The sequence below is a fragment of the Herpailurus yagouaroundi genome, unplaced genomic scaffold (assembly GCF_014898765.1).
Source record: "Herpailurus yagouaroundi ecotype Mexico unplaced genomic scaffold, PumYag 28, whole genome shotgun sequence".
NCBI lineage: Eukaryota > Metazoa > Chordata > Mammalia > Carnivora > Felidae > Herpailurus > Herpailurus yagouaroundi.
Genome location: NW_024412376.1, coordinates 124278455 through 124294592, shown reverse-complemented (window position 1 = coordinate 124294592; position 16138 = coordinate 124278455). Strand labels below are relative to the sequence as shown.

The following is a 16138-nucleotide window of genomic DNA, read 5'->3' as shown; positions in this document are numbered from 1 at the left end:
TCCCTACCTGTTCAAAAGAAAAGCAGGAGGAAATTGGCTTCCATTCCTGGTGGTAAGAGGCACTGACTGGAGATTAAATAACTTTCTAATGGTAAAGGTTAACAATTCTAAAATCTTCCAATGAAAGTTATGGGGGCCTGGGATTTTACTAAGAAAAATGCCTTGTATTTTGCAGGGTTCAGATGCAGTTTTGCCTGCACAGTGTATTAAATCCCTTGAAATCCCACCCATTGTTGATATTCTGTGGGTCAACGATTTTTTTTTTTTTTTTTAACTTTAGGAGAGCATCTGAAGACAACAAAAAGATACATCAGGAGGAACGAGTGGTCTGCTCCCAGGTTATGGATTAGGACCTCATTAGGATCTCATCTATCTAAAAGAGAAATTATAGATTTTAAAAAAGCATTGCTGCTCAGATCTGCAAGAATATGGCTCCTTTTTCAGTGGCTGAGAGGACAGCGTGGTGGCCGTGAGATCTAGGGAGGAGAGGAACCCTTGTATACGCTTCTTGGGTGGAGGTCACGAACCTGCTGAGCATTAGCTTGTAACAGATTTCCCAAATGTTCCACCAACTCTGAAAACGTGGGTCTCTGACTGGGCTCCCCATGCCAGCAGTCAAGCATGGTCTGGTACCTAGAGAAGCAAAACACTAATGTCATTAACTGCCTCCGTCTTCCCCATCTGATGTTGAAAATAAACACTTGAACGAGTAAACATCTATGAAACGTCCACCATGAGCCCAGATGCTAAACAGTAACACCGCACTGTATAAAACACAGAGTCCTACACTTGGAGTATCATGTACAGAAAAATGCTATAAATCAACATCTAATAGGAGCTAACTGGTTGGTATTGATATAGGGTTGTTGTTTCAAGAAGAGATGACTCTCTACTTCAGATTATCAAGGAAGACTTCCAGAGAGAAGTAGGACACAGACTGGGTCATAGAAGAGGTCTGTATCATGAAAAGTCTTCTGGGCAGGGAGAATTTTTATAAGAAAAGAAAGGATAGAAAGACACTTCCAAAGTCTTACATTTCTGGTGTGGTATAATCAGGGGCCCTCATTCTAGTGCCTTCTTTCAATCGCCTACAAAATTCCTCATCAATCTTTACTCCAGGATATGGAGAAGCACCTAGAATAAAATAGGAATAGGACATTATTTGATTTGATTTTCTTTTATAGAAAGCCCTCAGCCTAATTCTTGAACATCATATATATATATATATATATATATATATGTGTGTGTGTGTGTGTGTGTGTCAGGCCACTGACTTATATCATTCTATTTCGAATATGGATGGAGGGACAAAACGAAGTGACTTACCTAAGGAAAATATTTCCCAGAGCAAAACACCAAAAGACCACACATCACTCTGAATTGTGTACACTCGGTCAAAAATTGTTTCTGGGGCCATCCATTTCAAAGGGAGGCGAGCCTAAGAGGGTAGAAGACAAGGAATCAGAACCCAACTTAGCACATATCTGAAGAAAAAACTTCCTTTGTTCCCAACACAGGTCCTGAAGCTTGCAAAGAGGAATTTGGATCCTGCAATTTAACAGATCAATGGGTTCATCTTTGAAACTTACATCTCCTTTTCTGACATAATCTGGATCTTTATAAATATCCCGGGCCAAGCCAAAGTCACAGATTTTAACCACGTTCTTCTCCGACAAGAGGATATTTCGTGCCGCCAGGTCCCTGTGGATACACTGCAAAAAGAATCGTGTGTGTGTGTTAGGTCTCAGAACAGCTGATCTCTTCTGCATCTGTTGTGACCTCATGCTCAAAAAAATCCACATCAGAAAACTAACTGATTAACAAGCACTGGGCTAATGTCTTTCATCAACACTTCAGGAAAAAAGTCTGACTTTCGCTGAGACACACACATCTGCTTATTCCATAAACAGCCCCAGACTCTGGAATTAAATAATTAAGTTATAGTATGATCATGGAGTCATAAATAGACTTCTCTTGGACACAATTAAGAATGTGTTTCTGGTCACATCCACATATCCCTTTGGCCTGGCACCATATACGGTTAAAACCTGTTATTCTAAGGAGGCCCTAGAATGGAAGTTATTTCGAATGAATGCACGGAAACCAGGAACAAGGGGCTCTCATCGGTTTGGTGCCCTTTGTTGGTTTCCCCATTCCACACGGAACTGAAGCTGAGCAGCTCTGATAAACCATGCCCCGTGGGGCTCATCCTGTTTTCAAATTGTTGGATCATCATAAAGGTCTACAAAAGACATTTCAGCCTCTCGATGGTCAAGTTAGCTCTCAGGCGCACCAAAGAAGAAAAGTGAGTTCCTCTTGTTTTCTCTCTACTCTTTTCCTTTGCTCAGTTTCTCCCTTCCCGATATCCCACATCGTCATGTGGCCTCCTACTACTGAGCAACTTTAGCTCCACCTGGTAGATTCATGAGGAAATAGAGTCTCAGGGAACACTTATAAATGAATGAAAGGCTCAGAGGATTCTGAAGTCCATGCAGGAGTGACCATGGGAGCCAGGCATTGCTGAACACCCACATCTTGAGTCTGTATAGTACTTCCCTCTGAAAAGGGCATATTCAGGGGCACCTGGGTGACTCAATCGGTCACCCGATTATAAATTTGAGCCCCACATTGGGCTCTGTGCTGACCCTCTCAGAGCCTGGAGCCTGCTTTGGATTCTGTGTCTCCCTTGCTCTCTGCCCCTCCCCCACTTGTGCACTCACTCACACTCACTCTCTCTCTCTTTCTCTCTCTCTCTCAAAAACTGATAATTAAAAAAAAATTTTTTTTAATGAAAGAGGCATATTCAAAAGCACACTGGCAAGCATGACCGAGCAAGACAGGAGATTCCAAAAAACAGGCAGTCCTCCCTACTTTTCCCCCAACCAAAGAGCTTCCTTTTTTTAGTCTAACAACCAGGTGGTGTTCAAGAAACCAGCCGACAGATGTGAGAAAAGTTAAAGGTCCCCTGCCCGATTCCCTTCCCAGTAGAAAAATATCCTGACCAAATGGCAGGCTCTGGCCTTTAAAAAAAAAAAATAGTGAAATAAAATCAGAATCTCCAAGAAAGGCAAAGGGCCTTTCTCCATAGGAAAATCCTTCCCTTTGGGAAAAAGGAGACAAGACCTCCCCCCACAGAAACATCTGAGGTCTGGAGGCTGGAAAAGCTGTGACAAGCTTTCAGATTCAGAGAAAAATGGGTTAGAGATTTCACTCTAATTTAGAAACAAAAGCAAAAACGTTAAGTCTTTCTTCCCCCACCAGGAGGGTGCAGCAAATGCATTTCGTCAACTGATCCCTTTTCGTGAAACTTAATTTGAATTTTTCTTGCTGAATATAAAACCATCCATTCTACCCTTTCCAGAGGCTGGAATCCGTGGTGTTTACAACCTTTGGAATATTTGTAACTTGTCACGTCCCCACCTCAGTCTTTGTTTGGCCTACTTTTCTAATTTTAGCTTTTTTAATCGCTCACATCTAAGGCCTGTCCTTCCTGGTTTCTAATTATACCACTAACAAATACTTTTTGATGGATGGTGATGAATGTAAAATAAATTAAAAATACACTCTCCTACGCTAAGATATCTGCAAGGCTCAGTCCCTCACCTCTTCCAGGTCACTGCTCAGATGTCACGTTCTTATAAAGCCTTCCTTGTTCACTTTGTTTAAAATTGATGTACACAAACACAGAAGCCTATGCACACACAAACATACCAGTCCTGTATACTCTATAGCCCTTTCCTGCTTATTTTTCCCCACAGTGCTTATTCCCATCCAACCTACTATGTATTTGACTTGTTTACATTGTTCACCGTTTGCTCCACCCGATAGGACGTGAACTCCTATCTTGCCTGTTTGTTCACACAGTCTTCTTAGTACCTACAAGGCCGCCTGCCCTTCGTAGATGTTCAGTAAGTGTTGATCACATGAACTGATGTCATGAAATCCCTACACCTCCTGAAGTTAGCAGAAGTGGGGTCTCCCCAACAGAACTCATCCAATAGGCCCAGGAGTGGATGATGAATTACAGTTTGAAACACACACCAGCGGCTGGCACTGAACACCTTACTTCCGAATCTGTGATCTGAAGACACGCTTTGCTTCCCCCTGAGCAGTCTTACCTTCCGTGACGCCAAAAACTCCATGCCCTTAGCCACTTGGAAGCTGTAACAGATGAGATGCTCCAAGGTCAGGAAGTTCTTGTACAGATCTTCAGAAACTGTTGGAAGATGCAGAAGGACAGAGATCAGTATTGCCACCAGAAACTATGCATTTCTAAGTTTGTGAGAATAATCTTCATTTGAAAACTTGAGAGTTAAGCTTCTGGAAACAGAAGCAGACAGAAAATGCCTGTATCTTCTGCAAGGTTGCTGAATCTCAGTATTATTAGCTTGCATCATACTCCTTAGCAAAAAAAAATGTTGGTTTTTCCATCTTAGTCAAATGGAACCAGCAAATCCAGGAGGCAGAAGGGAGGTAAATTTGGCAAAGATAGCAGGGGGTGAGAGAGGACTTTTTCAAGTTTGCTGTTTCAAACTGTTGTTTTTTTTTTTCATGTACCCAGAGGGATAAACAATAGTTTCCTATCAAGAACTCTAAAAATAAAACAACAATATTCAGGGTCATTGAATCTGTTCTCTCCAGGCTTTGTCCTGGGACAAAGGCCAAAGGTCGGATTATAATCGACAACAGATAACTAAAAATACCAGAAATATATTTACTTCTCTCACTTTCAAGCTGAGAAAGTGCTGTAAACACTTTAAAACAGGGCTGAGAGGATGCTTTTTCTCCCTCCAAGGATATGAATGAGAGATGACAGGAACTTCGAGGGAAAGATGGATTTGCGTAAACTGGTGGTATTTACTTCCGTGCAACTGGTACAAATAAACACGAAGACATTAATGGGTGTTTCGACATGATCTCTTGACTTTGGTCAGATAAGATAAGACATGGTTTCTCTCCTAGAGACAAATACCGGAGTTAATGAAAACTCCGTGAAATAATATTCTTGTAAGTATTGAAAAGACTGTGAACCACTTTCTCAAGGATTTCTTTATGCTTAGGGCTAGAGGGCGCTCAGTGAACAATTAGTGAAACCCTTCCATTTTCCAAATGAAGAAATGGGAGGACACATTCCAGGCCATCACCCTTTCTACTCCAACTTAATTCCTCAATCCTTTGGGTTTCCTGTGCCCTGACCACCATTTTGTGAGAAAGATGGGACCGAGGTTGCATGAGGTCCAGATCGCCTCTCCACATTCCTCTAGGCCAAGTTCCAGCTTGGCACAGCCCATTTGGCTTCTAAGAGGAAGAAGCCAGATTTAAGGTCTATCTGTAGCCTCGCGTCAAGGGAAATGGAAGCAGGTTTCTTCCACTGTTTCACGACTGGGTTCTTTTAAGCTCGTGCCTCAAGAGGAGCCAGATGTCAGGAAGCCCCATCTCTATATCTGTGGAGATGTCTCTGCTCCTTCTGAGGGAAGCAGATAGTGTATCCTGGAGCTGAAAGAAGTCTTGGAAGTTTGGGAATACAGCTCTACTCCCAGAGGGCACTAAAATATCATCGGAAGCATAACTGGATAAAGAAAAATATGTTTACCAAGACTCCTCTGAGGAAGTATGGTTGATAAGTCACCTGGACTGGGGTAGAAACAGCAGGCGACCCCTACACCACCTCAGAGAGGTTGGGTATACTTAATGGAAAGTCTTGTGTTGTGCTAGTGACTTAGGCAGGATGGGGCTGAACTGCTGAGGGTAATGGGGAGGCTAATCAACCACCAGAGAGCCTCCTTTGTCCCTCAGGAACAGAGCGCTGAGCCCCTCCCGCTACTCCATGTTGAACCAATAGTTTCAAAGCACTGGTTTAATGGTCGACTGCTTAGCCCTCGTGGGGTCCTGAGATTTCTCGGGCTCTCTGTGCTTTGCCTCACAGCCTAGTCAGCTGCTTATTCAGGGCTTCCACACTTCACTTTTGAAAGACTGAATGGTGGGAGTCTCAAAATTCAGGTCTCTTTCAAGTTTTAGGGAGTATTGAACTTTTCCCATGACAAAATTCCTCATAACACCTATCACCTTCTCTTTTCTGCAACAGCATGCGTTACGTATGAAGAAAGCAATGACAGGTACCTTCCTCTTCCTCCACATCACTGAGGGATTTCTCCTCAACAAATCCAGAGCTGGCTGAGCTCTGACTACTCGTGATACTATCCAAACGGCGTTTCGGATCCATAGTGATTTCCCCAACGTATTCCTTCCCTTGACGAAATCGTGCCCCTTTGGTCTACAATGAAGCAAATGAACAAATTCTTTGAATACAAACAAGATGTCTAAAATGTAGTAAACTATAAAAATAATTGTAACTATTAAAAGCAGACAAGAAGGACATCAACTGCAAGAATATGGAATCTCTGGGCTGAAATTTTGGGCAAATGTTCTACATAATAAATTTTCTTCCATGAAGCCTAGCTCCTTCTTTGTTTTATTTTTTAAGTTTATTTTTTACCTGTCTTGAAAGAGAGAGCAAGCAGCGAGGGACAGAGAGGAAGACAGAATCCCAAGCAGGCTCTGCGCCATCAGGGCAGAGCACAACACGTGGCTCGAACTTACGGACTACGAGACCATGACCAGAACCAAAATCAAGAGTCAGACGCTTAGCCGACTAAGCCACCCAGGCACCCTGTTCCTTCTTTAGCTTAGAGATAAATGCCTGTTTCAAGTCTATCCCAGATACACTTCCAACATTAGGGTGCTCTTTACAGAGGGGCTGACATTCCATGGGGCCAAATACTGCTAGGAGAGAGAGAAAATAATCCAAAGCCATCCTTCTCTCCATCCTTCCCTTTCCTCCTCCTCCTGCCCCCTCAAGCACCATCTATAATGGCGCAGTAAATTAGAGTCACAAAAAAATAAAACATGAGAAGATATGTTCCCCAGTAGGTAAAAGAGGTTACAACAGCCAAGAAGATTCCTCACAAGTTCTTCTTTTTTTTTAAGTTTATTTATTTATTTATTTTGAGAGAGAGAGAGAGAGTGAGAGAGCGCAAAGAGGGGAGGGGCAGAGAGAGAGAGAAAAAATCCTAAGCAGGTTCCGTGCTATCAACCCAGAGCCCGAGTCAGGGCTCGATCTTATGAACTGTTGAGATCATGACCTGAACCAAAATCAAGAGTCGGACACTTAATTGACTGAACCACCCAGGCGCCCCCTCACAAGTTCTTCACGGGGTTTTAACAAAAGAAGATTAACCTGTATCACTTTGTGTTTTCTTCCGTTTTACAATGTGACCAGAGCTGAGTTAAGAAATGACATACCTTGTAGGGGACAAATTCATTTCTCTTGCTCCTTAAGTAAGTTGACAGGTTTCCAAACTTGCAAAATTCCACAATCACCATGAGTGGCCCTGCAGACAGCACAGCATGTCAGAGAGGAAAATGTTTCCGCTCATGTATCTCATCAAGTGTTTAATACACTGATGAACAAGAAAATACCATAGAAGATGCTACAACCTTTCACTGGGGACAGGATCACAGAAATCAGTGGGTCACAATGCCCTTACAGCGTAGCTTTTCTTTTTCCAAAAGGCAATCCCACAACCTGATCAACCAAAATTTCAGAAGAAAATCCACCCTCTTGCTTTTCAACACAATCACCTAAGAGGACTCCATTTCAGGGGGAACTACTCTTAAGGTCTTTGCTTTCAAGTTTTTTGAGAGGTTTACTTTTTTCATCTGAACATCTATTACACAAGTAGCAAACTGCAGTAGAGTGAGGCAGCATTTTTTAACTCACAGGAAGTTCCAGAAGAACTTATAGAGCCCATTAAACCTCCATGAAATATATTCGTATCTAGGAACCTGGCATAGTATCCTAAGTTAAGGAAATCAAGGCCATGGGAGTTGAGTGGTTTCCCTGAAACACCAGCAGAGAACTAAATGCCAGAATCATCAGGCAACCAAAACCCTCCACAGATACTCACCTCCTGGCTTGGTACAGGCACCTAGGAGATTGACCACATTGAGATGGTGGCCAATATGAATGAGGATCTTGAGTTCAGACATGAGGGCTCGGTGTTCACTGTGTGTGGCTCCTTCTACAAATACACAGCAAACAGGGAAATCGTAAATGTGGGCATTAGCTTAAGAGGATCAGTGCCCCACTGCATGCATGTGTACAACTTACCCTCCAGGGACAACACAGCTGTAACCAACCCAGTTTACAGATTAAGTGCATTAAAAGTCAAATATAGGGGCGCCTGGGTGGCGCAGTCGGTTAAGCGTCCGACTTCAGCCAGGTCACGATCTCGCGGTCCGGGAGTTCGAGCCCCGCGTCAGGCTCTGGGCTGATGGCTCAGAGCCTGGAGCCTGTTTCCGATTCTGTGTCTCCCTCTCTCTCTGCCCCTCCCCCGTTCATGCTCTGTCTCTCTCTGTCCCAAAAATAAATAAATGTTGAAAAAAAAAAAATTAAAAAAAAAAAGTCAAATATAAATTATATTTTCCAATTCTAAATCAAATTCTTACTGTAAGTGCACCCAGAATGTTTGATATTTAAAGGAATCCATTGTGAAGTCTTTTGCAAAGCATAGAATACATCTGCAAATGGAATCACGCCCAGATTTTCTTTCCTTTACAAAATTGGATTTTCATGTATCAGGTTGACTATGCTTCTTAGGGCCTGATTATTTCAGTGCTTCCTGGTAAGGAAGCAACACCATGTATTAAATATCCTTATGTGTTAGGGGCTATGCTGAAGTTCCCGCCAATCGGTGCCAAGCAGGAAATTTAACAAGGGCCAGCTGGCAAGGCCAGTTGGCCCATGAGGCCGATGAGGCTAAAACTGCGAGAGTGATCCTGTACACTTCCCTCTAATTCACAGACGAGATCCACACCTCAGACCCTGATGAGCCACCTCAGAATGGCACACTCCCTTAGCCACAAGGGCGACGAGGCGGAGGGAGAGAGAGAGAGATGGCTTTGCAATGCACAAGACCTATGGGCCAAGGGTCAGTGTGCCTCATCAACGAAAGCACATCACAACTGGAGCTAAGAGCTTTACATGCACCATCTCCCCAAATTAAAACGACAAGGCCAGAACACCATTACCATTAGGATTAACAATTGTTTACAAGGCTTTTAATGTTTAAAATGTCACCCATGGTCCTTTTGTCCCTAGTGCAACCATTATCTTTTATAGGAGAAAATCTTTTACATACTCCAATCCTAGGAGTCATGCTATTTTTGCACTCTACTATTTTTACTTATTATATTAAGTTTCTTTCCATGTCTCTACATGGTCTATAATTATCTTACCAATGCATCATAAGAGATTAAAGAGCAATTTTTACGTAATCAAGGTATTTTTTTTTTCCTACAGTCAGGCCACAAAGTACAGCTGTGCATGGGCTCCCAGGCAAAATGGGGAAGTGGATGAAGCTGAAACCCATCCTCAACTTTGCCTGGAAGGCCACGTACCCTGGCAGGACGCTATGAAAGAGGAACTTGTCCCCAATTTGCACAAAGGCATAAGCTGGCTACATGCTTGGATAGTGGGCTCACCTAACTGCAGGGCTGCTGATACAAGCCTTGCATTACGTCTGCAGACCAGATGAAACAGATAGAGAGATACATCACCATGTAATTTTGCTTTTACCTTTTAACATTTTGACAGCCACTGTCTTGCAAGTCGCTGTCTTGTCAATTCCAAAGGCATCTGCTTCGATCACTTGGCCAAAGGCACCACGGCCAAGGGGCTTACCTATAGTCAACAACGACAGCAAACCAAACAGACTTGGACTATTACAGCATCAAAGTGACACAGAGATTCCGACTAGATCGGATCACCTGCACACCCCAGTTTAACTCGGAGATTCCAGCTCACTCCCTTGTCTTGGCTTAATCATTGAATAATATCTCCCCCGCTTCACTCTCCAAATGCCCTGCTTTGGATTATTGTACAGGGACCCTACTTCTAAGTGACCAAAAGGATGATGACTCAAATTCCACAGACAGAAGGAATATTCTGAACCTGAATCCAACATGTGAATAGACTATATCTGTCATTGTCCAAAAGGAGGAAGAGATGGCTTGGTAAACCCAACACCAAATTAACATCACTTGAAAACACACCTAGTTTCAGCCGGTCTCTGGGAAATTCCCACTTGCTGGCATCATAAGGCAAACGTTCACAGTGTTCATCCAAGGGCAGTTCATCTGGATCCATGACGATGGACAAGTAGCCTGTCTTCAGTTCCCCTCCATTGGCCTGGAAATCATTATTCCTTCCAGTCACATACACTCTGTTGTCTGGCTGTTGTTTTTTTGTGTGCTTATTATTGTTGTTTATGGAAGCCCCATTCCTGATGTCTCATTTTCAAATAAAATTCATGGAGTTTGAGAGTCAGTCCTATTATAATCCTGCATCCAGTGTCCCCTCAACCCCCAAATGAGCTCCAAATGAAGTACTTAAATCTTAATTACACTGGACAGTCCAAGCCTTTTTCTCCTCTAGTGGCTTCTATCAATTAAAGCCCAGTGGTCCAGCCAAAAGAAAGTGGGAAAGAATGTTATTGTATTGAAATAAAATTGTGCCCATTGAGCCAATAACAATGGGAAGAAACAACTCAAAGAGCCCCAGTCAGCTTTCATTAATCATGAAAACCAACGTACATGGGATGGAAGGGAAATGATTTTGTTACCCGCTTAACGGTCCGTAGAACGATGACAAGTAATAACCAGAAGAACATGGCAATCACTGCTGTGCCTACTAGAATAATGACCTCCAAGTTCGTCTTCTCCTGGGCACCTAGAAAGACACAACGGAATGCTGAAAACTCATACCTTTTGATATAAGAAGACAAAATTCAACAATAAAGCAAGATCTCAAGTTTACCAACTTGGAAAAAATCCTAGACAATAATAGTCACAAGCATCTAACTTGAAGGGATCTATAACATTCTTTTTTTTTTTTTAATTTTTTTAATGTTTATTTTTTTTTGAGAGACAGAGAGAAAAAGAGAAAGAGAAAGAGAGAAAGAGAGAAAGAGAGAGAGAGCATGGAAGGGAGAGGGGCAGAGAGTGAGGGAGACACAGAATCTGAAGCAGGCTCCAGGATCTGAGCTGTCAGCACAGAGCCCGATGTGGGGTTCAAACTCACAAATGGGAGGATCATGACCAAGCCGAACTTGGATGCTTAACTGACTGAGCTACCCAGGTGCCCTGAGTCTATAACATTCTTAATGGATAATTTAAAGTTTGCAAAACACTGCTCATGAAAACCTCCAATGGTAAAATTCTTTTTTTTTTTTTAATTTTTTAACATTTATTTATTATTGAGAGACAGAGCATGAGCGTGGAAGGGGTAGAGAGAGGGGGAGACACAGAATCTGAAGCAGGCTCCAGGCTCTGAGCTGTCAGCACAGGGTCCAACACAGGGCTTGAACTCACAAACCGTGAGATCATGACCTGAGCCAAAATCAGACGCTTAACTGACTGAGCCACCCAGGCGCCCCTCCAACGATAAAATTCTAAAGTTAAAGACAGGAATTAAGGATATCAAGGATAGAAATGTTGATGTCTTAAAAGAAAAAAATCATAAGAAGGGTTGAAGGAAGAGCAGTCTTTGATGGAAAGAAAGCAGATTCCATTCTACAGGGGAGAAAAGTAGTTATTTGGCGGGGGGTGGAATAAATACCCGGTTTTGCACGGAGAGTCTCAGTTTTCATCTGAATGGAGTTTGAGAAAGGATTATATAAGAAAACAAGTGGTCAGCAAGTTACTGGCTACCATGCACCTTCTAGGTGCTCAGTCCTTTAAATATGTCATCCCTCTTGATGTTCTCAGCAACTCTCAGTCTTCAGATGGAGAAACAAGCTCAAAGAGGTTAAGCTACTTCGTCAAGGGCACACAGCAAGTGGGTGGAATGGCGAAGAATTAAACAAGTCTGTCCAACACCAGCTAACCATTACACTACCCTGCCCTTGAATGGCAGGAGTCTGAGTGAAGAAAAGAGAGAAATCCAAGATGAGGGCGTCCTGTATGGCCTGGCAAGATGAGTTGAAACCACCCATGAAAGGAAAGGTAGAGGTCAGCAAGGAAGCGGCAGATGCTCGGGGCTCCAGAGGATGCTCTGAGTGGGAGAAATTAAATGCCAGAGCTTTTCAGCTAGGAGTGATTAGCAGAGAGGTGATAAGGAAGCAATTAGCACATGGGACTTCCCGCTGGATGAGTGCAGAGTGAATCAAATAAGCCGTTCAAGTGGCCCAAGGCAGCCTGAAAAAGGCAGAAGTCCAAGTAAGTAACTAGTTAGCCGAATAAGAGTTAACAGTCTGGGGACAAGTACCAACTATGCCTGGAAGTAGATTTTGTTTCTCTGGTGGTTCTATTGAAGAAACTTCCTTCTTTAATTTAATTTTTTCTATTAATTTTTTTTTTTTTTGAGAAACAGAGTGTAAGCACAAGCAGGGAAGGGGGAGGGGGAGAGGGAGGAAGAGAGAATCTCAAGCAGGCTCCATGCCCAGCACGGAGCCTGACGTGGAGCCCAGTGTGGGGACCAATACAGGGCCCAACCTGGGCTCAGTCTCACAACTGTGAGATCATGACCTGAGCCAAAATCAAGTGTCAGACCCTTAACTGACTCAGCAAACAGGCACCTCGTGGCTTTCTTTTTATACACACGGATTTTTTTTTTAATTTTTTTTAATGTTTACTTATTTCTGAGACAGAGAGAGACAGAGCATGAGCAGGGGAGGGGCAGAGAGAGAGGGAGACACAGAATCAGAAGCAGGCTCCAGGCTCTGAGCTGTCAGCACAGAGCCCGACACGGGGCTCGAACTCACAGACTGTGAGATCATGACCTGAGCCGAAGTCGGTCGCTCAACCGACTGAGCCACCCAGGAGCCCCATACACACAGATTTTAAAGTCCATTATACCTAGTAAAAAGTTCAAAGATTCAATTGTCTATATAATTAATATTAATATAATTAATAATTAATACACTGTAAAACCTTGGTTTGCAAGCATAATTCATTCTGGAAACATGCTTGTAATCCAAAGCATGCGTATCTCAAAGAGAATTTCAAGAACCATTGGTTCAGTTCTGATCATGTGACACTCATATTGCAAGACATCACTCGTTTATCAAGTTAAACAATAACTTATTGAATAACTTATTAGAAATGTTTGTTCACCTTGCAGGACACTCACAGAACAAGTTACTTGCAATTCAAGGTTTTACTGTAATTATAACTTCCATGTTAATATTATCTCCATGTTAACATTAGGAAGACTAACCAACACAGTAAATATCTACTTCTCTCCTTCTTAGTATTATTCTTTTGGGAACTAAGTAAATGTAAGTTCTGTGCCAATGTTTCCTACTTAGGCAGGGGTAACCCGCTGCAAACAGCTCAGGGAGATGCGGCAGGGCATGAGAAAGAGCTGGAAGCCCCCACTAGGACCTGCCCTTAACATGAAGCCCTCTGGAAGTGACAAAAGCACCATGCCACTTGAAATTTTTATTTATTTCACACACTTGAAATCTTTATTTGCAAGTGCAATCTATAAAATGGTGATAAGCCTACAAATGTGAAAACAAGTCATCAAGATGCAAGATTTGATATATTGAGGGAACTAAAATCTAGACTTTGAGAGACAAGTGAGGACGAGTTCATAAAAATCCATCCGTTTTTCCTTCTGTCACCATCCTTCTTTCTTCCTCTTTCTGTCATAAATTACCCTTCCCATCTGGGAAAATGCCAGATTTCACATCACTCCTGCACACACATAGGAGTTTCCTTTCACATTTAGACGCCCTAAAATTTCCATGCCATTGGAGCAATGGTCTATTGTTCACAATTTTAATTATCTGCAGTCCAGTGAAAACTATGAACCCTTGTGATCGTCTGGATAGCACTGATTTTGACGATTAAGCAGTAATTCCAGTGTTTTCCCAAGAAAATATAGAGGTATCACTTCTACAACAAGTTAATCGATCCATTCAAATGAAGAAAAGAAACAAGGGAAAGGAGGATATTCTACCTGCCTGGCTAAGAATTTTCCCATAGTGAGTACTGCCAGGATGGGAAATACGATGCAAGTATAATTAAAATAACACGATTATTTTTTCTAGTTGAAATAACATATACTTAGAGCAGAAAATTTACAAAGTACAAAGAATATAAAAAATCACCAAAATACTCCCACTGGGTGGCTCAGTCGGTTGAACATCTGACTCTTGATTTCGGCTCAGGTCATGATCTCACGGTTCATGGGATCAAGCCCCAAGTCAGGTTCATGTTAATAGCGAAGAGCCTGCTTGGGATTCTCTCTCTTCCCCTCCCCCACTCATACGTGTGTGTACTCTCTCTCTCAAAAAAAAATAAATAAACATTAAAAAAATCACCTATAATCCTCCCACCCAAAGTGTATGAGTATATATACAACACAAGCTAATTTTCTAAAAACATCCGATGTGTCCATGAATTTCCACTGACCTTCTACGATGAAAAATGCCTCCACTTTTGCACACCCAAGAACACTGCATGCCTGGCAGGTATACAGGCCTTCATCTTCCTTCCTCACCCTGCGGATGGTTAGGTTCCGGTTCCCATCTTTCAGTACAATACCTAAAAGAAAAGAAAAATGGTTGTTTTCATTTATGATGTGATGTGGTGGAGTTGTTTAGGAAAAAATTTAAAAATATAAATGATGACTTTTCTTGGATGAGTATCTAATTCTGAAGAGTGATACAGGATGCATTGCTGACTCATCACCAGTCCCAGCTTCCATGAGAATTCAACAAGGCTCTGAATTCTGAGTCTATGAAATGAGCCAGACCATGGACACTAATATTGCTTTTTTCCTACCTAAAACAAATCAAGGCATAAGGTGGGTTTTAGATCCTATCTCTGAGAATTCTGCAACCAACCAGAGATAGACATAGTCTATTCACCTGAGTCTTCAACAAGTGTTTCATTATCTTTAAACCACGTAATCTGTGGAGGGGGATTCCCAGACGTGGTGCACGAAACTTCGATGGTTTCACCAATACTTGTTGTTTGATTCTCCAGGTTTCCTGTGATCATGGGTGCCACACGCTCTGTGCACACACACACACACAAAAAAATCATACGACATGTAGTTAAAACTTCTGAAATGGTTTTAGCATCAGTAAACTTATAGTTTAAACTTAATAAACAGTAAACCACTGATTTACTAAGCTGAAAATACATAGAAGCTAATAACATTACTCTTGGCCACTGAATAAAGTTAATGGAAGAAATAAGTCAGGACAGTTGAGAGAGATCACTTTGGATATCCTTATTAGTGATTCTAGCTGGTCGTCACATCACAAAATAAAGGTTGTCACCTTTATGGGGTTTTCTTCTAACTAGACACAGCTTCCCCAAGGGGAAACTTTCCCTCCCATGAAAGTTCTAGACAGTGACACCCTTGAATTCTGCATGTTTCTCTTGGTAAGTGCGAACCTTCAGTGTAATTCAACAAAGAATGCCTTATGTATATTTGGCACTTTTTACAAAACTCACTTATACTATTTCTGTTGCTCATTATCAATCATACGATGGACAAGAATATTAACCTTCTTTTGCAGATGAAATAACTGTAGTTAAGGGGGTTAAACAACTTCTCCAAGTCCCTATAACTCAGTGAACATTTGAACTAATGAGCTTATAAGACTAGTCCAGTGCCATTTCCACTAAAACACAAACAAGGAGGACAATAATCCCTAAAGAAAGTCAAAGATTTCAAAAATTAAGCTCATGGGTATTTGTTTCAATGTACAGCAAAACTTCAGATGTACCCTTTCATCAAAGCATTATAGAAATATCTTGTCCAAAGCAATTGAAAGCAATCTTGCTGAAAGAATCCATTGCAACATTTAGCAAAATGGGATCACCTCAGTGGTGAACTACACTGGGATTTAAGCAAATGTCCTGGGCTCTATTCTATTTCTAAGAATAATTTTAGGAAAACGACTTAGGAGTCCTTAGAAAAGCAAACCAGGTCATTGTGAGCACATATTTCCTGGGCATGGTCTCTTTCATATCTCTTTCTGAATTCTTCCTTTAATTTGAAACAGGACTGGTCCCCAAGATGGCCATATATGTGATAAGATACAAAGGGCCCTGGGAA

The 16138-nt window shown here is 42.0% G+C and overlaps 1 protein-coding gene across 2 annotated transcripts in view; it reads right to left on the bottom strand.

Moving 5' to 3' along the window:
- Nucleotides 1-16138, bottom strand: part of KDR (kinase insert domain receptor) — a 46654-nt gene that overhangs the window by 10192 nt on the left and 20324 nt on the right. For both annotated transcript variants that reach the window (XM_040483321.1, XM_040483315.1), the window contains exons 14-26: nucleotides 14937-15083; nucleotides 14479-14610; nucleotides 10683-10789; nucleotides 10114-10249; nucleotides 9638-9742; nucleotides 7968-8081; nucleotides 7303-7391; nucleotides 6121-6274; nucleotides 4119-4216; nucleotides 1590-1712; nucleotides 1327-1438; nucleotides 1035-1134; nucleotides 528-633 (exon numbers count right to left, since the gene is read on the bottom strand). In XM_040483321.1, coding sequence (XP_040339255.1) covers nucleotides 528-633; nucleotides 1035-1134; nucleotides 1327-1438; nucleotides 1590-1712; nucleotides 4119-4216; nucleotides 6121-6274; nucleotides 7303-7391; nucleotides 7968-8081; nucleotides 9638-9742; nucleotides 10114-10249; nucleotides 10683-10789; nucleotides 14479-14610; nucleotides 14937-15083 — 1523 coding nt within the window. The remainder of the gene's footprint in view (nucleotides 1-527; nucleotides 634-1034; nucleotides 1135-1326; nucleotides 1439-1589; nucleotides 1713-4118; nucleotides 4217-6120; nucleotides 6275-7302; nucleotides 7392-7967; nucleotides 8082-9637; nucleotides 9743-10113; nucleotides 10250-10682; nucleotides 10790-14478; nucleotides 14611-14936; nucleotides 15084-16138) is intronic.